This window comes from Ornithorhynchus anatinus, chromosome 21 (assembly GCF_004115215.2).
Source record: "Ornithorhynchus anatinus isolate Pmale09 chromosome 21, mOrnAna1.pri.v4, whole genome shotgun sequence".
In the NCBI taxonomy this organism is placed as follows: domain Eukaryota; kingdom Metazoa; phylum Chordata; class Mammalia; order Monotremata; family Ornithorhynchidae; genus Ornithorhynchus; species Ornithorhynchus anatinus.
In genome coordinates, this window is record NC_041748.1 from 68,558 (window position 1) to 94,059 (window position 25,502).

The 25,502-nt window shown below is 60.3% G+C and overlaps 1 protein-coding gene and 1 long non-coding RNA gene across 2 annotated transcripts; one reads left to right on the forward strand and one right to left on the reverse strand.

Moving 5' to 3' along the window:
- Positions 1 to 330: 330 nt before the first annotated feature.
- On the reverse strand, positions 331 to 4,661 carry LOC120638009. The gene is made up of 3 exons (XR_005659461.1): positions 4,537 to 4,661; positions 1,677 to 3,895; positions 331 to 979 (listed from the first exon to the last, which is right to left on the reverse strand). It is a non-coding gene; the product is annotated as an uncharacterized LOC120638009 (long non-coding RNA).
- A 482-nt stretch (positions 4,662 to 5,143) lies between these two features.
- On the forward strand, positions 5,144 to 14,763 carry COLCA2 (colorectal cancer associated 2; the record flags this gene model as incomplete). Its single annotated transcript, XM_007656888.3, has 4 exons — positions 5,144 to 5,503; positions 10,972 to 11,026; positions 12,438 to 12,679; positions 14,183 to 14,763. Coding segments are annotated over 4 exons (1,017 nt in total), but the record flags the coding sequence as incomplete, so codon positions are not given.
- Between the last annotated feature and the right edge of the window lie 10,739 nt (positions 14,764 to 25,502).

Below are 25,502 nucleotides of genomic sequence, written 5' to 3' on the forward strand. Positions count from 1 at the left end.
GGTACCTCAATGACATTATCACGCCACCGACCTCTTGCCTATGTCCTGCCTCTGGAATGGAAAGCTCTCCCTCTTCATATCCGACAGAAAATTCCTCTCCCCCGCTTCAAAGCCTCACTGAAGGCAAATCTCCCCTAAGATGCCTGCCTTGACTAAGCCCTCCTTTCCCCTTCTCCCACTCCCTTCTGTGTCACCTTGACTTGCTCCCCTTGTTTGCTTCCCCTCCCAGGCGCACAGTACTATGTACACATCTCTAATTTTATTTATTTACAGTACTGTCTGTCTCCCGCTCTAGACTGTAATGCACAGAATATGTCTGTTATACTGTTATACTGTACTCTCCCAGGCATTCAGTAGGATGCTCTGCACACAGTAAGCACTCATTAAATACGAGTGACTGACTGCTCTCCACCCTGATCCCCTCGTTCCCCGCTCAGGCCCCTCTCCCCAGGCTGGCCAACAAAAAGAAAGTCAGGTCGCCTCCCAAAGGCGCCCACCGTCAGAGGGAGAGGCAGCCGAAGCAGGTCGGTCACTTACTTGCTCTCAGGAGTCGATCAGTCGATCAATCAATCGCGCCGCAACTCCTGCTCCCCGACAAGAGGAGAAACCCAGACTCTTGGCTCCGCTCCCTTCCCACAACCAACTACTCGGGCTTTCACGCCTCACCTGGCAGAGCGACCACACGGGTGACGTCGCGACTCCCTCTAGATCTCTGAGGGCAGGAGTCGGGCAGGCCGGGAGGAGGCGGGGTCTGCGCCGCGTGGAGCCCGGAGGAGCTGCTGGACGCAGTGGTCACCTTTGGGCTGAAAGCAGCCCAGAACGACGAGCGCACGGGAGGCAGGGCGTTACTCAGGGCAGATGGCCCGGGGAGAACAAGAGGCTTAGGAAAAAAATGCCTCCCCAATGCCAATCGCACAAAGGTATCCAAACCCTCTGCTGAAAGCTGGGCGTCGGCGCTGCCACCGGCAAGGGATGGTTCCTGGGGAGCAGAAAATTTGAGGGGATCGAGAGAGATAGAGCGGCCAGAAGCGAAAAGGGCACCCGGCACTGCCAGTGACCAATACGACAGCCAGGTCAGGCCCAGTCTGGGGGCCCTGCACAGGGCCTCTCCGACCACAGCCACACTCAGAGGTTCAGGTGGGTGTCAGGGGCGTTTTCCAGGATTACAGAGTACGTTTCTATGAGGCTACGGAGCTCAGTGATTTTAGATGCATGAGTGGGCGGGGCCGGGAAGACCCGGGTGCCCGGGGACGGGCCCTTCCCCACGGGCCGGCGGGCCGCACTACGGGCAGCCAGGAGAGGCCCCGTTCAGGAGGAAGGGCCCGGGAAGGACCTCCTCTTCTCCTTGGAAGACACCAGTCTTTAACGCCGGCTTCTCCGCCCAAGTCTATTTTCTAAACCAACAAAGGAGCAATGGGTGAAATGAACTGTGGTAAAACACATTCAGGTTGGGAATACAAAGTTTCAATGTTTATTTTAATCAAGTGACTTCTTTTAACTTGAAAATTCGGACAGAATCATATTTTAACCCCTTCGATACAGATTCCAGTTGTCCTCGGAAAAGTCCCAGGTGAATTAAAGGGGTCACGGGGTCAGGGAGACCAAGGGGCGGTGGGGTGTGGGGCAAGGCTTGGGAGGGAGGGAGGGGCTAGGTGGGACCTGGAAGGAAAACTCACCATGCTTCCATTGGTTCCTAGGGCCAGAGCAGCTACTTGTGGGCTTGACACACGGCAGGAGCTTAAGAAGTATTTTCGATATGAAGCGGTGGTTCCTTTTCCAGCAGGAATCTTCTCTCCATTGCCACACATGGCTTGCCTCTCCAAGGACTGAAAAATCTCCCCCCTGCCCCCAGGGTCCTCTCAGCAGCCCCCTTTGGGCGGCAGCCCCCGATGTCAGCCCGTCACCTCTCCCCAAGGCTGGACAGGCCGGCAAGGACCGGCCCGCACTCCAGCACCGCCTGGGCCTCCGGGCAAGGCTGGGCCCACGAGCAGTCCCGGCCACAGCTGGGCAGACGGACTCTCCGGCTGCGCCTTCTCCTCTCCGGGCACCGGGGTCTGGGATGCCGGGAAATGGCTGAAATGCAGGGAAAAACTCTGGACGGGCCACGCTGAACCTCAAGCCACGGCCTCTCTGGCATTTTCCTTGGAGCCCGGAACCCGTCTGGGGGTGACGCTAATAGTTTCGAGCTATTGCGCCCAACATGGCTCTTGACGCAGGGGTCATGTGTCAAGCAAGGGCAACTCCACCCTCCCATTGGGCTTGGACTTCCACCACAGGGGAACGGCCAATCCTGGGCCAAAGAAGATGCCATGTGACTCTTGGCTTGGGGCCTTTTCTGCCCATGGGCCAGGCATCTGTCAGGGAAGCGGGAGGAGTGCTCGGGATGAGGGAGTCACGGGAACCCTCCACTCGCGGCCGATCCCCCGCCTCTGTCCGATCCAGGATCGATGACGATGGCCCTAGCCCACCTCAGGGGTTGGGGTTGGGGGGGGGAGGGGCAAAACCCTGCCAGACCCCCACCAGCCACATTCCTCCCTCAGGCTCAAGGGAAACGTAACCCCAGCACAGGGAGGGCCCAACACACTCCAGATGAAGAGGAGCGGCCCACCCCACGGTGGGAAGAGCCTGGGTCCACCCCCACCACCCGGTTTCGCTTCTCCATCGCAGTGGAGGCCTCCCTGCGTCCGGGCCAGGACCAGAGCCGGCCAGACGGGTAGCTGGGGTCCGGCGCGGCCCACTCACTTCTGCCGGGACCAGCTCCGTCCACCCCGGCCTGCCCTGGTCCAGTCCTGAGCAGGGATGGTGGGAACAGAGCCTTCGGGAGTGATAGGGGCCAGACCCCACTACGCCCAGCTGAAAGGAGACCCTGGGTCGGGCAGGAGGGGCTGTTGGCCAGAATCGCAGGGTCCAGAGAAGCAGCGTTCCCGGCACTGAAGCTCTTACCGCCAGTGAACCGCAGATGAGCCTACCCCCAACCCCTCGAGAGGAGGAGACTGGTCTCCCTGGGCAGGCAGCCTAGGCCGAAAAAGCAAGCAACGTGGGGAGGACCGGCAGGGGGCGGGATGGCCGGAGGAGGGCCACTGGCACGTGGGCCGGACGGGCCGGAGGCAGGCGAAGGCCGCTCTGGGCCTGGGCCGCTCAGTCGGGCCCGGCTGACGCCCCCCGGGGCTCCAGGCGGCCTGCCGCCCTGCCTCCCGACCCACCGCGGCCCGGGATCAGCCCCCGCCGGGGGGCCGAGGGTTTAGGGGGCCCTGCGGCCTCGGTCCCCGGCTCGGGGAGGTGCGGAGGGGCGGCCCGCGGCGCTCCGGGCCCGAGGAGGACCTCGCGGGCGAAAATACGGAGCATCTTCGGAGACCACGGCCGCGTTCGGGGGGGTGCCTGGCAAAAGGCTCGATACGAGGCCGAAGCGGGGTCGGGGGGCAGCGGCCGCCTCGCCCCCTGCTCCCGGGGACCCTCTGTGAGGTGCCCAGCAGCAAGGTTTCTGCAGAAGATAGTCCATTTTGTTAAGCCTTTGAATATTCAAATTGAAAGTATCGCGCAATCATTGATTGTCAAATCATGGGTTTCTAGAGGTTTTAAATACTTGGCATGAAGGGAGAAAAACTCAAACCTATACCCGAAGGTATAAAACATGAATTCGATGTCTCTCCTGCTGCAGCGGGAACAGGGCGGCCGAGAGCTTCGGGAAACTTAAAAACGTTGCCTGGTCTTCTCCCCCAGCTCAGGAGCCGGGCCCAAGGCTGAGTCCCGGCGGCGGCGACGGCGGCGGCGGCTCCTGTTCATCCCCCGCGTCCCCGGCAGGTCCACCGACTCCGCGGCGTCTCCTGCACGATGACCGGTAACCGGGGGGCCGCCGCTCCGCGGGGCGGGGGGGCCCCCCGGGAGCCTCAGTTTCCTGCGGGACAGAGGAGGAGAGAGAGTCAGTGCGCGGCCGGGACGCAGGGCAGGGCCGGGCAGAGTAGGGCAGGGCCGGGCAGGGCAAGGCAGGGCAGGGCAAGGCAGGGCAGGGCAGGGCAAGGGAGGGCAGGGCGGCGCTGCGGCCGCTCCGAGCGGGACCGCGGGGGGCCGGACGGACGGGCCGGTCCCGGACCCGGACCCCCAGATGCTCCCAAGTCCCCCGGCCCGGACCCTGCGTGCCAGCCGTTAAGTGCGGATGGGCCGGGCCGGAGGACCCCCGTGGCTCGCAGCCCACCGGGAGTCTCCCACCTCCTGCCCTGGCCTGCCCTGCCGTCGGCGCGACCCCCCGAGCTTGCCCCTGGCCCGGCCTGAGCCCCGGCCCCCGGGACCTGCTCCGCCACCCTCCGCTCGGGCGCGGGGCACCCTCCTGTCCGCGCCCGGAGACCCCCGCCGCCCGCCTCGGGTCGTCGTGCCCCCCACCCACCGACCCCCTTCCCCACCGCCGGCGGGAAAAGCGTGGCTGGAAACGGCGCTGTGCCCGGGCAGCCGAGGGGGGCCGGCCGGACCCGCCGCAGAGACCCCGCCCGCCCTCGGCGCCCACCCACCCTCCCGCCCGCCCGCCCGCCCGAACCGGATTACTTGCTTGCCGACGGCTCCGGGCAGGGGCCCAGCCTGATCCACGGGGTCCCGGCTCCGAGGGTCCCCGGCTTCCTCGGCCCCCGGCTCCTCGGATTCCCGGGTCCGCGCTGCCGGGGGCTCCCCGGGCCCGGGCCGGCCGGCCCCCCGGCCCCGAAGGGTCCGGCCCCCAGCCCAGCGGTGGGGGGCGGGGGCCCGGCCGCCGAGGGTCCCGTCCCCCTCCCGGAGGCCGCGACCCGGCCGTGGAGCCCGCCGGCCAACGCCCGGCCGCAGAGCCGAGGTCCAGAGCGGCCGGGGGGCGGGGGCGGCGGACGGGGGCCGGCCGCTGGAGAGACGAAGGGGGAAGGGGGCCGGGGAAGGTTCAGCCCAGTCCGTGGATCCAGCCGGTGGCCAAGACGGGCCCCCGCCCCCACCCCCGGGCCGGCGAGAGGGGAGGGGAGCGAGGGCCCCCAGCCCCCTCCCCGGACCCCCAGCCCCCTCCCCGGGGCCCGGGCTTTAGGCCTCCCCGGGGCCTAGTTGGGGAGGCGGGGGAGGCCCGCCCCGTCTGCCCCGCCGCGTTGGGACCCCCCTCCTCCCCCCTCTCTCCCCCCGGGTTCTGCCACCCGCTGAACGGGAGTGGGCGTCGACCGGGGGCGGGGGCGCGCCCGGTGCCCGGCCGGCTGTGCCCCACGCAGACCCCGGCCCGGACCCCGCGCCCCGGCTGAGCCCGTCGCGCCCATTTCGTGCCCATCTCCGCCCGGGGCCGCGAGAGGCGGGAGGACGGCGGGGGCGAACGTCCGACGGGAGCGGAGGAGGGGCTTGGCCGCAGCCCCCGGCCGTCTTTCTCGGCGGGGCTGGCGGCCCCGGTCACCGACCCTCTCATTCGTTTTCCCCAGAAAAGCCGAAGGTCTATCAAGGCGTCCGAGTGAAGATGACGGTGAAGGAGCTGTTGCAACAGAGAAGGGCGCACCAGGCGGCGGCGGGGGGAACCGTGAGCACAAATCCCTCCCAACTCCTTGACGCCTCTTAGAACAGGCTCCTTCTCTCCCCCAGCCCCCGCCCCGGGGCCTCGTCCGGGCCCCGACCCCTGCCCCGGGCCCCTGCCCCTGCGCCGGCCCTCCCCGGACCCGGCCTCCGCCAGCCTTGGGCACCCTCGCAGCCTTTGGGCCCCGTCGGGCAACCTCGCCCGGCAGGAGCTTGCCCTCCCGCACGGAACACCAAGAGGCACCCCCTTCTCGGGGGTTGAGTCCCAGGGCCGGAGCGGCAGCGGCCGGGGCCCGGGCACCCGGTCGGTGCCTTACGCTGGGCCGGACGCTGGGGACGGCGCCACGGGGGCACGGGCCAGGCGCTCCGTCCGAGGGAGCGGGAGTGTCGAACCCTAAACCTTCTCACGAGTAACCAGAAGAAATAACCGCCCGACCGATTAGACTAGAGCAGAGGAAGAGTTGGGATAAACATAGACGAGGCTCGAGGGAGGTGAGGGCTTGGATCGGGGCGTTGGGACTGAAGGGGTTAATCGGGGGAAGGCCTGTCTGAGGAGGTGGGATTCTAGGAGGCTCGGAGGAGCGGGTCCGGAGGATCTGTGGGGAGCGGTGGCGAGGTCGAGAGGACGGATTCGGGAGAGTCAAGGGCGAGGCACGGTTGGGAGAGCTGGGGCCGGCCGCTTTTGAGCCCCGAGAGGGAATCGCACTTGCCGTGCGGGGACACCAAGAGCCAGCGGAGGGTTTTGAGGAAGGGCCACTGTGGGACCGACCCCAGGGGGAAGGCCTGCAATCTCACCTCCCTGCCCAGGGACTCGTCCTCTTTGAAGGGAACGGCCCAGGGCCCACGGCCAAGTGCCCCGCCTTCCCTCTGCCCGAGCTCCACTCCCCGGAAAGGAGCTCCTCAAGGGACGTCCCTGAGGGGCCTGTCCCTGCCCAGAGGCCTCTGTCGCCATGTGAGACGACAGTGCCGCACCCCTCAACACCAGCCGGCGCAGAATACACCTAGGGCCAGGAAGGAAGGTCGCTGCCCCGTCAGGGTGAAATCCTGGGAGATGCCTGGTGGCAACAGCAGGGACCGGGGCATTTCGTAAAGCTATCGGAGCGGCAAGGCCCCACACTACTCCACATTGGCACAGGTCCCATATTATCAGAGAGAGAGAGTCATGCCCTGCCCCACAGTGGCAGCACCGCAATGACAGTCACATACTGGCACTGCCACACACTGGCCCAGCTCCCACATTAATACCACACTGGGAGAACCACATACTGGCAGAACCAAACATTGACATCGCCCACGCCCCTCCCCCAGCCCCCCAAAGACACACACACACACACACACAGACACACACTTCCTCTAAGGGACCATTTCCCCTCTGACACCACTCGACCCGGAGCGCTCTATCCTCCCAAGCCGACGGAGGGTCCGGAGCTAGGGAGCAGCGTGGATCAGTGGAAAGAGCATGGGCTTGGGAGTCAGAGGTCATGGGTTCGAATTCCGGCTCTGCCACTTGTCCGCTCTGTGACTGTGGGCAAGTCACTTAACTTCTCTGTGCCTCAGTGACTTCATCTGTCAAATGGGGATTAAGACTGTGAGCCTCACGAGGGACAACCTGATTACCCTGTATCTGGGTTCGAATCCCAGATCTGCCGCTTGTCAGCTGTGTGACCTTGGGCAAGTCACTTTGCTTCTCTGTGCCTCAGTTTCCTCATCTGTAAAAGGGGGATGAAGACTGTGAGCCTCACGTGGGACAACCTGATGACCCTGTATCTACCCAAGTGCTTAGAACAGTGCTCCGCACGTAGTAAGCGCTTAACAAATACCAACATTATTATTACCCCAGTGCTTAGAACAGTACTCCGCACATAGTAAGCGCTTAACAAATACCAACATTATTATTATTATTACCCCAGTGCTTAGAACAGTACTCCGCACATAGTAAGCGCTTAACAAATACCAACATTATTATTATGTCCGTGAGCAAGGTGGCACTTCTGAACCAGGGCCCTGACATGCAGGCCGACTTGTGGAGAAGCAAGGGTTTTTTGCAGCCCACCAGGGCAAGCACACACAGACCCCCTTGCGGAACGCCGTGGCGCTCGGCCTCAGCGCTGGCTCCATCCAGAGTGAGCCACGGTACGACCGACCGTTAGAAAGCCTCTGGCGCTGCCTAATTGTTCATTTGGGCTGGCTCGGATTAGAAAACCACCTGACACCAGGGCCAGGCTCTCTGCCAGCGCCCGGGGCAGTGGGAACCGATCCTAAGGTCTCTCAGCCGCCCCTCCCACTCCCGCTTGGCCCAGGCCTTCTGGGCAGGGGCAGTTCAGGGCTACATCAGGGGCCACAGGGCGGAAGGGGGAAAGGGGGAGGAAGAGGAGAAGGCAGGCTTCAGTCCCTCTTCAGCCTCCTCCCCTCCACCCCCCCACCACAGGCACCCTGAGGGTCTCCAGGTGTCATCCCCTGGAGATAAAGAACCCCGCACTCCCACCAGCCTCGGTGGATTTGGGGTCCGTATGTAAGCGAGAAAAGAGTCCCGGAAAGACGGGAAAGGGGGTGGGGGACGATATCACTGAGATTTTCCTCATTCAGTCCTTAGGCTTGCACCCTTCCATCGGTTCTCAATGACTGGCCCTGCTCTGCTCCTTCTGCTGCTCTGGCCCTGCTCCTGGGAGGGCCAAGGGGGAGGTGGTCGCTGTGGTCGTCCTGGTCGGTGGGGGAGCTGTGGGGGGGGGCTGATGTGGAAGGCAATTTGCCAGAGAGCAGCAGTACCTGTGGAGTTTCGGAGGCTTGGTTCGAAAGACCGGTCTCAGTGGGTGGGCTCGAGCATCACTGCTGACGGAGCAGAGAGGACCGTCGGTCGACCCTTCCATGGGGCTGACGTCCTAACCGGGGCCCCAGGGTCCGCCCCGATTGCTTTCGAGGAGATCTGGCGGGTCGGGCAGCAGCGGTGGCAATGCTCTGTACCGAGCACCTGCAATGCGCTGTACTAAACACGTGGGAAAACGTGGCAGGAGCAAGAACCCCATTCCCTGGCTGGTGAGAGGATCACGGTTGGATGCTGCAGGTGGGGCCCTGTCGACCCAGGACCCCGGCACTTCCCTGAGGACTTCTGCCGCGAGGTCTCAGTTCTCCAGCCAGCACCTTGAGGGTCGGGACAGGCAGAACACCTCGTGGTGCATCGCCGGCCTCCTGCCCGCCCTCCCACCGGGCAGCCTGCACAGCTCCACTGCGTGGGGCCAGGCCCTCCCGTTAGGCCCAAAATCCAAATGTTAACTTCCACCACAGGGGACCTTAGGAGGGTCCCCTCTTGGTGCCACGGGAAGCTTCCAGTTCACAAGGGAAAAGCACCTTTCAGAAAAAGGTAGGGAGGCCTTGCGCCAACCGCAGTGGCTGGTTGAGAATGCACATTCTACCCTGTGGTGCAGCTCGGCGTAGGCAGATTCTGCCATGTAGACAGATGCTATCTCCTATGTAATGCCCTGTTCCTTAGTGTTCCGGGTTCTGGGCTGGGGTCTGAGAAACAACTGTGTAGAGACCTCAGTCTGCCCTTCAGTCTTGTTAGGTAGTGGGTGGTGACTTGAAGCTTAGGCTGGGGCCAGAGTTTGACATAGGGGTAGGGAAGCATCTGGAGCTGGGAGACTAGAGCTGGGGGTGGTGCGCAGATGAGGCCCTAGAGATAGGGGACTGGAGCTGGTGGCGGGGGAGGTGGGGGGTGATGGTGCAAACTCCCCCTCTGGCTGATTTCGCCTTAAAGACAGGCCCAGAATCAGACAGAAAATCTAAAAGCTTTCTGCGCCCTCGAGGGAGAATCGAATCAGTCTACTGGCATTTTCATCAGAAGAAAAACTTATAAAATACATAACTTCCCAATCCATAATCAAAACATCCCCAACGAGTTGGCACCCAGAGTAACTAAGCTTGTCTCTGAGATTTTCTTTAATGTTGTTTTGAGAAAGATAAGAGTGAGAGGCCTTTCTTTTATCTTTCTTGGGGGCAAGGGAGAGGGTCAACATGGGAACAGAAAGATAATATCAAATCGGATACTGTAAACATACCTGGTGAGTTAATGAGGAGAAAGAGGGCCGGCGGGCCAATGCGGGGTGGGGGGAGAAAAAGGGTTAATACCATCTCGACAATGAAGCTGGTTTCAAAACCCTTCTCCTGCCTCCTCGGGCTGCATCCAAATATTTGCATACCAAGCTGGTAACTCATTCCAACTTCCTGGTTCGTGACATTAGCGCACGGATCAGTTTCCAAGCTAACACCCTCCGCTGCCTTCCATGGAGGGAGGTTGCACAATGGCCCCCAAACGGTGGGACGAGGAGGGGGCTGGAGGGGGTCCAGCTCGGCTCCCAGGGGCGGGGCTGGCCGGGCTTTTTAAACTTTAAAAGGAGCCAGAGAGTAGTCCCACGCGGCCCAGACAGAGCCGTGGTCTGCCCGCTGGACACCCCGGCTACAACAGGGCCCGCCGGTACACAAGTCTGCTGGAATTAGCCCCCGTCGAGAACTTCGCTCGCCCTTCGACAACGGTGGAACTGCAGGGAGCAAAGAGCACCAAGGCAGGATGCAGGAAGGCTAGCGACAGGGAACAGGAAGGCAGGGTGCAGAGACCGGGGACCAACAAGGCAGACAACAGGAAGCAGGAAGAATGAAGGCAGCTGGCAGGGACCAGGGTATAGGAAGGCAAAGAGCAGGAAGGCTGGGAGCAGGGCGAAGGGACCAAGAAGCCGGGGACCAGGGAGGTAAACAGGGAGCAGGAATGCAGGCAGCAAGGCGGAGAGAGCAGGCAGGCTGCGGAGAACAGCCAGGCAGTAGGCCACCCGCTACAGGAAGGCAAGCATTTACCAGAGCACTGACCTCCAAGTAATTCAAAGCTGCATCGACTCTATTGGCCCCGAGGACGGTGATGAAGGAGACAGGAAGCCTCTTGCCGGTGGCTCCCAGCTTCAAATACCTTCAGTCAAACCATCGCTCAGTTTCCATCATTCTGAAAGAGGTGAAAACGTTGGAAACCATTAAACGTTCCCTGCAGCGTAGCCAGAATGGACAGATCTCCCCTGCCAAAGTTTTTGGGTGTTTAGAGAAGGTTAGAAAGGGGAGGGCGTGGAAGAGCTGAAAGAAAGGCCTGAGGGTTGGTGCCTTGTGTAGTTAACAGCATCCAGACTCTCCTGGGGGCAGAGAGGAGGAGGGCCCTGTCCCCAGCTGTTGACCCCCCCAAACCCATTCCTCCCTCTTCGAGTCTGGTCCCCCACCCCAGCCAATTCCCCAAGCCGGCGACTGCCTAGAGGGGCACGGCCCGGTTTAGGGTGGGGAGGTGGATCGGAACCCCCAAGACTCCAGTTCTGGAGGAGACCCCTTGCTTACCTCATGTCGGGGGTAGACAAAGCATGGCATACATACAAGTCTTTCCCCAACCCTAAGCTGCAGCGTATGCACTTTACTGAGGCTGAAGCTAACAGCTGTTCGCTTGCCCGGCAGGTGTCCCGAGGCGGCAGTGCTCGATTCCCGGCGGCAGGATCATCTCCCCAACCAGGTCAGTGGAGACCGCGGTGTCCCCGCTACCCCCAACTGGCCCAGGAGCCCAGGGCTCCGAGGTTATGGTCCTTGAGAGAGGGGTTAACCGTGAGGCGACCAATCCCCAAGTGCAAGGGTTCAACTGAATGCTGATGAGGCAGCGGCCGACAAGGGCAAGCTGAGCAGCCAAACTGGACTGTGGGGAGGGTGGAGGGTCGACTGGGCCGCCCCAAGGGCTTTCGAGCTCCCGCTGCAGTCGGGCCTGGGGATCCAGGTTCTGCTCTGTCTCGGAGCTGATCCTAGCTTGGGTGGATTGGGGCACCTCGGGGCCTCCCCCTCCCCGACCCTCATCCAGCCCATCCTTGGCAGCCCTTCCCTCCTCCCACCCCAGGCATCTCAGAGGGCAGAGGGATTGTCCTCCCTCAACTCCCCACGGGCCCTGTCAGACTCATTTGGGAAAATCCTGACTCCTCCAGGTCCCAGGAGCAGAGAGGTGGCCCGATAGCAACCAGGAGGTGCTAAAATTGAGCTTAACTAGTGGCTGGCAAACCCCAACTTATGGTTTGCTGGACCCTACTTTTCCATTGTTCATTTCAGTGCCCCATCTCCCCCGAGGAGAAAAATGACGTGCTCGGGAAGGCACAAAGATCCCTTTCAACCCCGTAGGCTCTGGGCATGTTTGTCCAACCTCTTTGGTGTTTTATTTTCCTCCCTTAAAAGCGAAAGGTACGATAATGTGCTGTTTGTTGAAAAAAGATAGTTCCATCTTCGAATCAAGCGGTTCAGAGACAAAAGCCGAGAGTCGCCCTGACTTTGCTCCATGGGGGCCAGGGGCCAGGCAGCGGCACTACTAGGGGAGATGTTAGGCCGGGGGGAGCAGGGCAGAGAGGAGAGCGTGAAAGCTCCCAGGGAATTGAGGGAGACTGACCTTCCCACCTCGGGGAGACACAAGGGCTGAGAAAGCTCTGGGCCCCTCTCAGTGCCAAGCTCGTCACCACCCTAACCCAACTCCAAACCCAGGCCCCCTCAGCGCCGAGTTCCTCACCATCCTAACCTAACTCAGACCCCATCCCCCTTCAGTACCAAGTTCATCACAATCCAAACCCCAACTCCGACCCTGGAGGACCCCTCCATGCCAGTATCTTTCCAACCCAACTCTAGCCCCCGGCCTGCTCAGCGCCCGCTTCCTCCCAACCTTAACCCTAAGCACTCTGGAGGAAAGAAGTCAGCGTGGCCTTTCCCAGCGCTTCCCCGAGGCCGGCCGGGGCCTCGGGTTTGGGCTGGTCGGGTGGGGAGGGGGTCAGTGGCCGGCCGCTAGCAGTCCAGGGAACCCTCCAACGGGACGGGAAGCCAAGGGCCGGCGATGACACCCCCAGCCTCCCGCCCCACGGCGGCCAACTTAACCCCGCCAACCCTCTCTGCCCTGCCAGCACCATACTTGGAGGGCGAAGCCATCTCCCCCACCCCCGGCCTCTTCCAGCCGCCTCCGCTGTTCCCCGGCCGCCTCTCCTGCGACGACAGCCCCGGGCTCCCCATCTGCCTGGACCAGCTCTTCGAGCCCTGCCTCCCACCGGAGCCCCTCGCGGACGCCTCTCTGAACTCAGTGCCAGCAGCCTCCCACTGCCTCCCCGACAACCGCCAGCCTCCCCTCTTCTGCTGCGCTCCGAGCCTGGTAAAGCCCATCCCCACTCTGGCTGACGCAGGCTAGGCGGGGACCGGGCAGGATCGGCACAGCACCGATTCTGTGCCAAGCACCATGCTCCGAGCCGGGGAGGAGGTGGGAGAATCTGACAGGCCACCGTCCCCCAAGGGTTTCAGAATCTCAGGGGGAGGGAGAATGGGGATCTTACCCCCTTTCCACAGAGGAGGAAAGAGAGGCCCAGACAGGTTAAGTGACTTGCCCAAGGTCGCACAGCAAGCCAGTGACAGAGGGGGAAAGGGAACTCGGTTCTCCCAACTCTCGGTCCCGGGCTCCTTCTGCTAGGCCTCGCTGCCGCTCCCTGGTGCCCAGTGAGCAACTGGAGATGACGGGGGACTGGCAGCTCCTATTGGCGAGGAGGCGCAGCTCTTGCCCAGGGACCCCTCAGGAGTGAATGGTCCCCTGGGCAGGGAGAGCATAGAGCTTGGCAGGACAGCCTGGATTGAGCCTGGGCCCTTGCACAGTTCGAGCCCTCTTTCCCCCAGCTGAGAGCAAGTGACCCCTCCCCAGTCAAACCGGGGCCTCAGGGCTCCCTGACCAGCGCCCCTGATCCAACACCTCCTCTCGGCCTCATGGCGGAAGGACTGGGGTGACCCCGGCAGACGGGTTGAGTTCTCGCAGCTGACGCCCTCGGGGGCCACATTCTGCAGAGAGCCGGCCTGGGAGGTGCCTGCCCGCCCCCCCAGCTCTCGGCTTCATCTGCAGGCTCTCATTTCCGAAGCGCCTTCACCGCCCTCTCCCTGAGAGCTGGGCAGTGGTCCAGAGGGTTCCAGCCGGAGGCTTCATAGGCCGACGGGCACGGGGGTCTCTGAGGCTCCACTTCCACCCCGGGTGGAGGTGGCACGGCAACTCAGGGACCTGGATTTCAGAGACCTGGAGGTCGGGCCTGGCATTCCCTCCAGCTTCCCAAGTAGGGCCCATCTTGGGATGGGCCGGAGAAGGGGAAGGATGGAGCGGAGGGACTGCAGTGTCCTCAGCCAGGGTGGGGCGAGGCTCCAGCTGGGCATTGCTCTTGGCAGCCCCCACCACTCCCACCAGCATCCTGTGTTCCTACCCCTCCCCTGCTCCACGGCCCCCTCTCTCCCCCGCCACTCTCAGGCGGAACATCGGGGCCTCCTCGGTGGCAGCCCAGGAAGCTCGAGTCCCAGAGCCAAGGCCATCGGACCCTGGGCAGCTGATCCCCACGGGGGCACCCGGGGCTGCGTTGGCAAGGGGGCCACATATTTTTCCTGCACAATGGGGCATTGTGGGGCAGAGCAGAGCGGCCCGGGGATGCCGGCCCGCACAAAGGGAGTCCAAGAAATGACGGTAAACCGAAAATTGGCTGAGAGGGACCGAGACAAGTACATTCAGGTGTGGCACTCTTTCATACTCGGCAACTTAGATAGCCTCTGAGAGTCTCCGGCCCGAGCGAGGCTGCTTTGGCACCCCGTGACTCCCACCCCAACTAACTGGCACTTTCTCCCCGGTCTCCAGGTTCCCAGCTCTCCCGGCTCATCAGTGCTCTCCAGCCCTCTGGACTACGGCTACTCCCCGCCACAGCAGCCCGCCTTTGCACCCGGGGCCTACAACCCCTCCCCTCCGCTGGACTCGCGGGACTGTGGGCTCCCCCCTGAGGACTTCCCTTACCCCCACTTCCACGGTCTGCCCCAGTACGACTGCCGCTCCCCAACGGCCGGCTACTGCCCCTCTTGCGGTGCCGACCCAGCGGACGCCCTGCGAGTCTGCGAGTACTTCTCCTACCCGAGCCCGGACGGCCCGGATTGGCCGACCCCGATCACGGCCGCGGACGCCTTCTGGACGAGGGAGGTGGACTGGGATGCGTGCTGCAGTTAGGGGGAGGCCTGGGGAGCCCCAAAACTGCCATCTCCCCTCTCCTTCTTCCTCCCACGTCCACTCCCCCCTTCGGCGACAAACTCTTCATATCCTGCTCAGGCTCCCGGCCGGAAAACCCCCGGCCTGGACCTGGCCCGGAAAGCCAACTCCCAGCTCCTGCCTCATGCCCTCTCAGGACAGAGATCCTCATTTTTGCTAATAAATTCTTTTGTATAACCAGATGCTCTGTGGTCACTGATCAAAACCATTTTCCGGCCAGGCCAAGAGGTTGAGGCCGAAGCGCACGGCCACCTACTCCGTCGTCCAGTGGGACACGCCCGTGCACCGGCCCTCCTGCCTTAGGAGGGTGGATCTGTGAAGGTTGAAGACCTTGGCTAGCGGCAGGGGAAAGTGGGGCCTGTGGACGGGGAATGTGTCTGTTGATCGTTACATGGTGCTCTCCCAAGCGGTTAGTATAGTGCTGCGCATACAGTAAGCGTTCAAATAAAATTAAATGATGAATGAATGACTACCTGTAAGGTGTCGACAGTGCTCAGACCGGGCCAGAACGATTTAGCGGGCTGGTGGGGAGGACCGCTGTGGACATGGAAGAAGCCAGCTTCTTGTTTCTCTACTCCATGCGGGCCAGGCCACCATGTCTGTCAGCTGCTCCGGGTCGGGTCGGGCCGGCTTTTAGGGTGGTCGCCCACGTCATCCAACGGTTCTGATCTCCTGCTGGCCACCATCCAGTTTCTTTGGCCGAGCTGCCTTCCGGGATGCGCTGCTTGGCATGGGGCTGCAGAGTCCAGCCGCACAGGGGGCCGAGGGGCGACTTGAACTCTCAGGGATCTGCCATGTCTCAAGCCCAGAAGGCCCATCGCCCGCTGAGACCGGCCCACCGGGACAAACCTGGCCACCGACTGGCCATGCTATTTCCTCAGTGTGTTTGTCACAGAAGGCTCTCCCCTTGGCATAATGCTCCGCTGCTGCAGAGAGTAAGCTTTCGGTAAATACCATTGACTGGTTAATTGATTTGAACGATTCTGGGCATTTGACCCAGATTGCGTCCATGCTCCCGGCAAACGTGGAGATGAAGGAAAGGGTAGGGGAATTCTCCCGCTAGGCTAATAGACCGTGGAAGTCAGAGACCTCCCTCTCAAGGGGCTTCATTGGCCCCGGCAGGTCAGCGACTGCCGCCACAGTCCAATCACTTAAGGTGGCACGGTCGATCCCCCAACCCCCACCTCGGGGAACCTGGTCCAAGCCCCCAGGGCCTTGAGAAATCACTGGCTGGCATCCAACTGACGCCCTGCGGGGAACCCTGAGCTGTAAGCTCTCTCTCCAGACTCTAAGCTTGTTGTGGGCCGGGAACAATGTCCCCCAACTCTGCTGTTTTGCAGTTTAGTACAGTGCTCTGCATCCAGTAAGCACTCAATAAATACCATAGGTTGATTGATTTTCACCTCAGTGGGGAGGGCCTCCTTCGCCTCTCCCTAATCCCCAGCTTCCCAGCCCCATCTCCACCAAGGGGAAGGCAGAAGCCACGGGGATGGACTGTCAAATACCCACTCCCCAAGCCGGGCAGGATGGATCCATCCGCCACAGCGCCCTGACCACACCTCTGCGGGGAATTTTTACAGCCCCAGAATCAGCAGATCTCAGGGGCTGGCTGGAGATCCAGCGGGGAAAACTAGCTCCTGTAGCTCCGGGCGGCGCCGCCTCCTGAGACGCTAGGGTTCTTGCCCCAGATGGTGCTCCGAGATAGAGCACGCAGGCCGCTGGCCCTGACTTCCCCGCGTGGAGGGGGTGCTGTGGGAGGAAAGAAGGGGAGCAGGATGGGGTGTGGGCGCTGTGGGCGGTAGAGGTCTCTGCCCCGAAGCTAATGAGCGAGGAGATGGGTCCTGCCAGGGTGGGAGTCAACCCCGGGACTTTCGGCATCCTGGGCAGCTGCCACCTTGCCCACATGAGGTGGCGGCCCTGCCAGTCAAACCAGGGTGGGGCGGACGCCTGGAAGCAATGCCAACTTCCTGCTTGGCCACCTCCCCTGCCCAGGGCCTCCCCTGAGAGTAGGCATCAGGCCATCAAAGACCCGCCGTTCCCCTCAGGCTGGGGATCCAGAGCTGATGTGGGTAGGGGGACCTGCTTGTCTCAGGCCATCCTGACCCGCTGGACCCCCACCCCGCCCCTTCTTAGACAACTCACCAAGTCCCTTCTTCGAGAAGCAGCATGGCTTAGTGGATAGAACATGGGCCTGGGAGTCAGCAGGTCATGGGTTCTAATCCAGACTCCACCACTAGTCTGCTGGGTGACCTTGGGCAAGTCACTTTACTTCTCTGTACCTCAGTTTCCTCATCTGTAAAATGGGGATTGAGATTCAGAGACCCACACGGGATAGGGACTGTAACTAACCTGATTAGCTTGTATCCAACCCAGCATTTAGTACAGTGCTTGGCGCATAGTAAATATTTAACAAATACCACCATTTTTTAGTATCATTAACTGGGACTCAGCTTCAGACCCTGCAGCAAGGCTCCTCTGTGCTTGGACCCGTGGAAAACGGGAATGGCTACGACAAAGCCGAGAACCGGTAACGTTGACCCAGTCCAGAGCTGGCCCCGGGGCCAGTGGCGACAACAAGTACACCCGAGGCCCTTTTGCCAATCCCCCAAGGCTGGGCAGGGGGCACCAGCAGCAAGTCAGAGGAACAACGATTCCAACCTGTCCTCCAATCCCTGCCCACTCAATGATGAACCCGGCCCATCCAGACAGCCACCCTCAGTGGCCGTGGCCACGTCTCTGCTGCACCCTCTGAGGCGCCCAGTCTGAGGGCAAGGGGGTTGGAACAGATGTGTGCCCACCACCACCTGGGTCAGCCTACCAGAGGGACACGGGCTTGCCAGGCCTATGGTGTGTGTCAACCTGATAAAGAGGTAAAGAGTCAGACCTCGTGGGGACAATAGAACCAGCTCCGGCCCACCAGGGATGGCCAGATGGGCTTCTTCCTGGAGCTGCTTCCTTCCGGCCAGCCACTCCCATCCCAAGCATCTCGGGCTCCACTCCCAGCACCAACCGGCAGGCCGCGGCCAGGAAGCGCCAGACACCAACCGGGCCAGAACGCCGTGAGCCAAGATCTGCAGCGGCAATGGCAGGCTGGCCGCGGGGAGAGCGGTGGGCCGGCTCTCCCCGCAGACTACCTGAGATCCCCGGGACCCCACCGGAACACATGCCCCATGGGGAGGGTCCCAGGGTGCCCTCCCAGCCCCCGAGGTGGGTGGAGGAGGGTGAGAGCCCGGCAATCCAGCGCCCTTCACAATACGGCCTGGCAGGCTTGCAGCCTCGTGGTTTCACTCCACCTGTCGGTTGGGCTGCCGATCAAACTGATTTGCATATTGGCCAGCGGCCCAAAACCCACCAGTCAACGCAACGGCACTCGCGAGCCGAAAGCTCGGCTGTGGCAAGACCAGGCTTGTCTCAGAACAAGAAACTCAAGCCAACCTGCCTGAGAGGCAGCTGGAGGGTCCCCGGTCCGAGGCCTGAGCCAGTTTGCCCTCTTCCCGGTAGTCCACGGTCTCCACCCCCACCCCTGAGGGTCCAGGAGGGTGGGGGGGGGGGTCCTGGCGCTGGACCCCACAGTCTGTTCAGAGTAGGATTCCAAACAAAGAAGGATGAGTCCTGGAGGGACTCCGGCTAGTGATGAGAAAACCTGGGTCCTGGGGACTCCCAGACCCCACATTCCGGGGTCCACGCCCAGGGGCTCGACATAGAAGCGGGATCCGCTCCAGCAAGGTTGGGTCATGGGGCGGGGAAGAGGCGGGAGGAGGAGAAGCAGCAGTGGGGAGGAGTGGTGCTTGTCAAGGAAAGGGACTTGAACCCAACTGACCGCCAGAGCCATGCCTGTGCTCTGGGCTGTGGGGTCACACCCACTGACACCCTAACCCTGTGTCCTTTACTCCCTCGGGACCCCGGGTGGGATCGGCCCGGAGCCCTGTGGGCTCGCTGGAGGCTCCGGGCTGCACCAGCCCTAAGGCCCTCAGTCTGACCTGATTCCCTGGGATTTGGCAGGTGCCTTTCCCTCTCCGACCCTCCACTCCTGGCTGATGGAAAGGAGGCTAGGTTGGGGTTGGAAAGATGCTCAAATCCAGCAGTGATAAGAAGAGGCAGAAAATAAGCATATCCCATAGGGATTCTCATTCCACACAGGGCAACACCACCCAGAGATGGACCCAGGGAGCAGGGGGTGTCGGGGGGACGGGGGGAGGTGCCACTGGGGCCAGGGGGCCCGTCTGTCCCTGGAGTCCGGCATCCCGGCCTGGTTCAGGGAGCTGAGCCGGAGAAGGGCCATTCCCTCCTCACAGGACCCCCAGGAGCCACACCTCTATAACCGGCCCCCTGAAAGGATTGCTGGCGAGCTGGCAGCTCAGGCTGCAGGAAGGATCCAGGTCAGCGGTCTGGGCAGAACAGGGCCTGGCGTCCAGGCCACCTCTGGGCACCAGCCCCGGGAGGAAACGGCCCGCGGCCGGCTGGCTACCTCAGTGTTTACCTTGGAAAGGCCACCCGCCCCCACGCAAACCGCCAGGAAATGGTTTCCCCACTCAGCTCCCGGTGCCAAGTTCGGTTGTGCGACGCGTCAATGTGGCCTTGTGTGCCTCGGCATCCCAGCCAACGGCCCACCATCACCACCGCCGCCATCGCCGCTGCTGCCCAGGGGAGTTTCCAGGAACCTGGCAGAGGGAGCCGGGCCCCAAGTCGCAAGACCATTGCGTCCTGGCAAGAGCCAATCACGTGCCTGCCTCCCCACGAGATCCGACGGAGGACAGCCCTTCTCGCTCGCATTCTCCCTCCTGCATGGGACTCCCTCCCCCTTCTTATCTGCAGACCACCGCCGCTCCATTTTCAAAGGCTTCTTAAAATCACAACTCCCATAGGGAGCCTTCCCTGACTTCCCTCTCATCCCCACACCGTCTTCTCTCTCCTCTCTGCCTCGCCTATGCACTTGTGTCCAGACCCCCTAAGCACTCACGCCACAACACTTAGGTCAATATCCTTACTCTCCGCTGTAATTCAATTTAATCACCATCTTCCCCACTAACTTGTAAGTTCCTTGAGGGCAGGGAATGCACCTCCCAACTCTATTGTAACAATAATGATAATAACAACAATAATAGTAAATAATACAGATGGTTTTTAAGAGCTTACTAAGTGCCAGGCACTGTACTAAATGCTAGGGTAGATACAAGATAATCAGATTGCACCTAGTCCTTGTCTTACATGGGGTTCACAGTCCAAGTCGGGATACTGAATCCCCATTTTATAAATGAGGAAAGTGAGGCACAGAGAAGTTAAGTGACTCACCCAAGGTCAAATAAGCAAGTTGCAGAGCCAGGATTAGAACCCAGGTCCTCGGACTCCCAGGCCCAGGCTTTTTCTAAGCCACACTCTCCCAAGTGTCTAGTAGTGCTCAGCACACACTAAGTGCTCTATAAATACCTGTGATTCATTAACTATAAGGCCTGTGAAGTCTGAAAGAAGTCATGGTGGCTGAATGCAGGCAGGTGGATTGGGGTGGAGAGGCGGCTAAGGGGGGAGGGCAGGGGTGGGGCCGTCGACGGGCGGGCCTCTCGCTCCTACCCTGGGGGGCTCATTCTCTCCCAAGCAAGCATCTTTTGGGGCTCAGCTGGGGGTGGCATTTGGAGCTAAGCCAGGTTTCCCTTTGGCCTGGGTCCCTGAGGCCCCGGGGGAAAGGGAAGAGCGCTCAGTCCTTCACTGGGGAGTGGGGACCCAGGGGACCCCTGACTGAGCAGTAGGATCTCCTGGGCAGAGCTCACCTAGTTAAGGTGGAGAGTTTAGGTCTTCTGGCTGGAACCGTCTAGAAACAGAGAACCGGGGGGGTCATCCAGTCCAGCCTCCTGCCTCGGAGCAGAAGCGCCCACCTCCACCCCCACCCCCGGTCCACAGGTGTGATCTACTCTGACCCGCTTCCGGGGATGAAGTTGCCCCATCGTCTTCCAGAAAGCTGGACCTCCTGGTCGGCAAGTGGTTCCTGGGGGCCACCAAACTCTCTCACGGCGAGTTGAATCCACCTCTTCTGGCTCTGGCCTGAGAGAGGGAGGAAAGCAGCCACGCTGGGGCTTCTGGAAAACACAATTTCTCCAGACACAGACATTCAACACCCAGGCCTCCTCCCCACTGGGCCTAACCAGCCCCCAGATCGATGTGGCCCCAAGGCTTCTGGCCCAGACGCAAGCACCGAGACCGTTCGAGGGGATTGGGATTCGAGTTGTCACCACACTCCCAAGGTGGGATGAAGGCACAGGTCCCTGGGCGGGAGCTGCACAAGGACAGGGTCGGGGGCAGGGGGCCGGAGAGGACTCTGGTCCTTAGTCCAGGAGCATCCTCAGGTCCCTGCTGGAGGCTCCACCCCTGCTGGTGTCTATATTCCTCCGCCCAACATCACCCTCACATCTTCCACCAGTGTCCACCTACCTGGATTCAAGCAACATGGGAAGGAGACACATGGGACTCTGAGTTCTTCTCCCTACCTTCTGATCCCGTTACCTTAGGGTGACGTTGGGTACGAAGGGAAGTGCCTCCTGCTCAGTCCCTCGAACGGGTAGGAGGTGGGGGACTCTCAGGGTCCCAGGGGCCTGGGTCGCCAGAGTTGAGGGTCTCTCTGCCCCACAGCTGACACCTGGAGGAAGGAGCTCGGTATTCAGGCCCCCCACCAACAACGGCCAAGCTAGGGGGCAGGAAGATGGGTTCTGTTCCCCTTCCGGCCACTCTCACAGACACCGGCCCCCAAATCCCACAGAGGTGGGGAGTAGGCTAGGGAGGCAGAGAGCAGTCCAGGAGGTAAGAAACACCCCAGAACATTTCCTAAGAGCTGGGAAGAAAATCTCAACCCTTTCCCAATGGGGGGCAGTGATGGGGGCACGGGGCCGCTGGCCCAGGCATGGCTGGAATCCTTTCCTCGGGAAAGCAGCGTGGCTTAGTGAAAAGAGCACGGGCTTCGGAGTCAGAGGTCATAGGTTCTAATCCCCCCTCTGCCACTTGTTAGCTGTGTGACTGTGGGCAAGTCACTACACTTCTCTGTGCCTCAGTTACCTTACTTGTAAAACGGGGATTATGACTGTGAGCCCCACATGGGACAACTTGATTACCTTGTATCTACCCCAGCGCTTAGAACAGTTTCTGGGGACATATTCATTCTTTCATTCAATCGTATTTATTGAGCGCTTACTGTGTGCAGAGCACTGCATTAAGCGCTTGGAGTGTACAGTTCGGCAAGAGATAGAGACAATCTCTGCACTTAACAAATGCCATCATTATTATTCAATACTGACAACAGATGGGGCCTTTGTCATCACTGGCCGGAGAAAACCATTCGCCAGAAAACCTGTCGATCCTGGATCAGGGTGCCCGTGGCCAAGACAGAGGAGCCTCTCCGAGCCCTGGACTTTCTCTCCGCCGGCCCGCCCTCCGGCCCCATCCCGGAGCCCTGGAGCCCTAGACTCCAGGAGGACTGAGAGTCGGCAGCACCGAGCAGGTGGCCCCGCAGGAATGTGGCCCCGCGCTCTTGATAGGTTAAACTTTAACTTCCTCCCAGTCCACCTGGGTTAAGCCAGGGAGGGTGGCTGGGGGAGGCTAACGAGAGGTTTCCTGTCATCGGAGGCGGCCTGACACCGGCCTGGCGCAGGGCCAGAGCAGCAGTCAGCGTAGAGGTGTCCCTCCCAGCCCAGGCGAGCCTACGCCTTCCCTCTGAGGGAGACGGGCCACCGGCCCGGGTTGGACCTGGAGCTGACCTGCTCGGGGTCTCATGCCCTCTTTGTCCTCTCCAGATTCCTCTGGCTCCTGTGGCATTCATCCATTCATTCAATCGTATTTATGGAGCGCTTACTGTGTGCAGAACACTACACTAAATCCTTGGAAAGTCCAATTCAGCAACCAAGAGAGACAATCCCTGCCCACAATAGGCTCGCAATCTAGAATGGGGGGAGAAAGACATCAAAACAAGTGAACAGGATTGTAGCATCAATATAAAGAGAATTATAGATATATAAACATATCATTAATATAAATAGAATTATAAATACGTACATATATACACAAGTGCTGTGGGGCGTGGGGGGTAGAGTAAAGGGAGCGATTCGGGGCGATGGAGAGGGGAGGGGAAGCAGAGGAAAGGGGGGACTTAGTCCGGGAAGGCCTCCTGGAGAAGGTGAGCCTTCAGTAGGGCTTTGAAGGGGGGAAGTGTGATTGTTCGGCAGATTGGAGAAGGGAGGGCATTCCAGGCCAGAGGTATTCATTCATTCAATAGTACTTATTGAGCGCTTACTATGTGCAGAGCACTGTGCTAAGCGCTTGGAATGTACAAATCGACAACAGATAGAGACAGTCCCTGCCCTTTGATGGGCTTACAGTCTAATCGGGGCAGACAGACAAGAACAATGGCAATAGAGTCAAGGGGAAGAACATCTCCTTGAAACAATAGCAAATAAATAGAATAAGGGTGATGCACATCTCATTAAGCAAAATAAATAGGGTGTTGAAGATATATACAGTTGAGCAGATGAGTACGGTGCTGAGGGGAGGGGACAGGAGAGGGGGAGGAGCAGAGGGAAACGGAGGGAGAAGAGGGTTTAGCTGCAGAGAGGTGAAGGGGGGTAGAGGGAGCAGAGGGAAAAGGGGAACTCAGTCTGGGAAGGCCTCTTGGAGGAGGTGAGCTTTACGTAGGGTTTTGAAGAGGGGAAGAGAATTAGTTTGGCGGAGGTGAGGAGGAAGGGCGTTCCGGGACCACGGGAGGATGTGGCCCGGGGGTCGACGGCGGACAGGCGAGACCGAGGGACGGTGAGGAGGTGGGCGGCAGAGGAGAGGAGCGTGAGGGGTGGGCAGTAGAAAGAGAGAAGGGAGGAGAGGTAGGAAGGTGCAAGGTGATGGAGAGCCTTGAAGCCTAGAGTGAGAAGTTTTTGTTTGCAGGATGGGCGGGGACAAGGCACAATGAGAAGACTAGCACCAGAGGAGCGGACTATGGGGGCTGGGATGTAGAAGGAAGACAGGAGGTGAGGTGGGAGGGGGCATGGTGATGGAAAGCTTTGAAGTCAAAAGTGAGAAGCTTTTCCTTGATACAGAGGGTTATAGGCAACCACTGGAGATTTTTGAGGAAGCACTTCCAACAGCCTGACGTAAAGACCTTTTCCCACAACAAAGAAGATGACACACGGCAACTTCCTGGGACCACCGGGAAATGTGCCCTCCTCCTCGGAAAGCTCGCTGACAATATTTCCAACAATACTCTCTCCCGAGACTCTTCCTACCTCTCTTATTCCACCCCCCAACGACTGTTGATTGAGTTCCCTAGTTCCTCCTCTGCCACTCATCCTGTTACTGAGAGCTGTACACTGCACCTTGTTTGGGCTCAATAAATACAATTGATAGAGTTACTGATTCTGACTTCTCCTTGCTCAACGCAAAATCCTTCGGGCAACTCGCCTGCTCCCATAGCTTCGGCGAATGACTCCCAAACCCTCTGTGGCCCTGACCTCTCCCTCATCATTTAACCCACCTTCCTCTCATCTCCAAGACAGTCATTCAATCGCATTTATTGAGTGCCTACTATATGCAGAGCACTGACCCGAGCGCTTGGAAAGTACAATTCGGCAACAAATAGAGACAATTCCTACCCAACAACAGGCTCACAGCCTAAAAGCGAGCTCACAGTCTGTCCCACTGGCCCCCCAACTTCAACGAACCCAAAACTGAACTCATCTTCCTCCCTAAGCCTTCTTCTCCTCCCAACTTTCCCATCAGAGAAGACGACACCACCACCATCACCCTCCCTCCCCTCGAAACCCACGACCGCAGCGTCACCTTCAACTCTGTCACTCCGAGTTTACATTCAGCCTGTCACTAAATCCTGCCAGATTTTTCTCCAGGACATTTCCCGGCCTCACCTTTTCCTCTCACCCCAAAATAGCCATCACTCTGGCTCACGTTCTTATCGCATCGCCGAACTACAGTATCGGCCTCCTCGCTCATCTCCCTGACTCTAGCTTTTCCCCTCTTCAGTCCGCGTTCCACACGGCTGCCCAGGTTATCTTTCCAAGACGTCACTCAATCAACCTACCGCTCAGTGGTATTTGTGGAGCGCTTACTGTGAGCAGAGCACTGTACTGAGTGCTTGGGAGAATGCGAGACAACACAGTTGGTAGATACGATCCCTATTGTCAAGAAGTTCTCCGTCTTCAGTCCCCAAACACTCTGTTTCCCCAGCAACTTGGGCCTCCAGCTGGAAGTCCCACTGCCAGTCTCCAAGGCCCTATACCAGCTCTCCCCATCTCACAGAATCAGGTCTTTGGCCTGCTACTCCTTTAGGCTTTGGTCATGAAAGAAGAGCCCCCGACTTGTGAGAAGCAACAGAACATAATAATAATAATGATGGCCTTTGTTAAGCGCTTACTAGGTGCCAAGCATTGTTCTAAGCGCTGGGGTAGATACAAGGTAATCAGGTTGTTCCAGGGGGGTGAGGGGGAGCTCACAGTCTTAATCCCCATTTTACAGGTGAAGGAACTGAGGCACAGAGAAGTGAAGTGCCTCGCCCAAGGTCACACAGCAGACAAGTGGCAGAGTCGGGATTAGAATCCACGTCTTCTGACTCCCAAGCCCGGGCTCTTGCCACAAAGGCACGCTGCTTCTCTAACATTCACAGGAGGGGACCACACCATAGGCAGCAATCCAGGTATGGTTGGAAGACCCGAGCTAGAAACGCGCAAGGCGGTGGTACCCCCCTCTGCCTCCTTGGAACTGGGGACTCGCTCCCCCGGTATCCCTCACCCACGTAGGCTTGCCACAGCCCGGTGTCCCCCACCTAAATTTCAGTTCAGGGCCTCTCCCAGATCCCCGCCAAACCCCTTGGCCAAAGGCCCCAAGTTCAGGATGGAAGGCAGCAGGGTCCTGGGTGGGGCCCTGGGGATGGGGTGGAAATAAT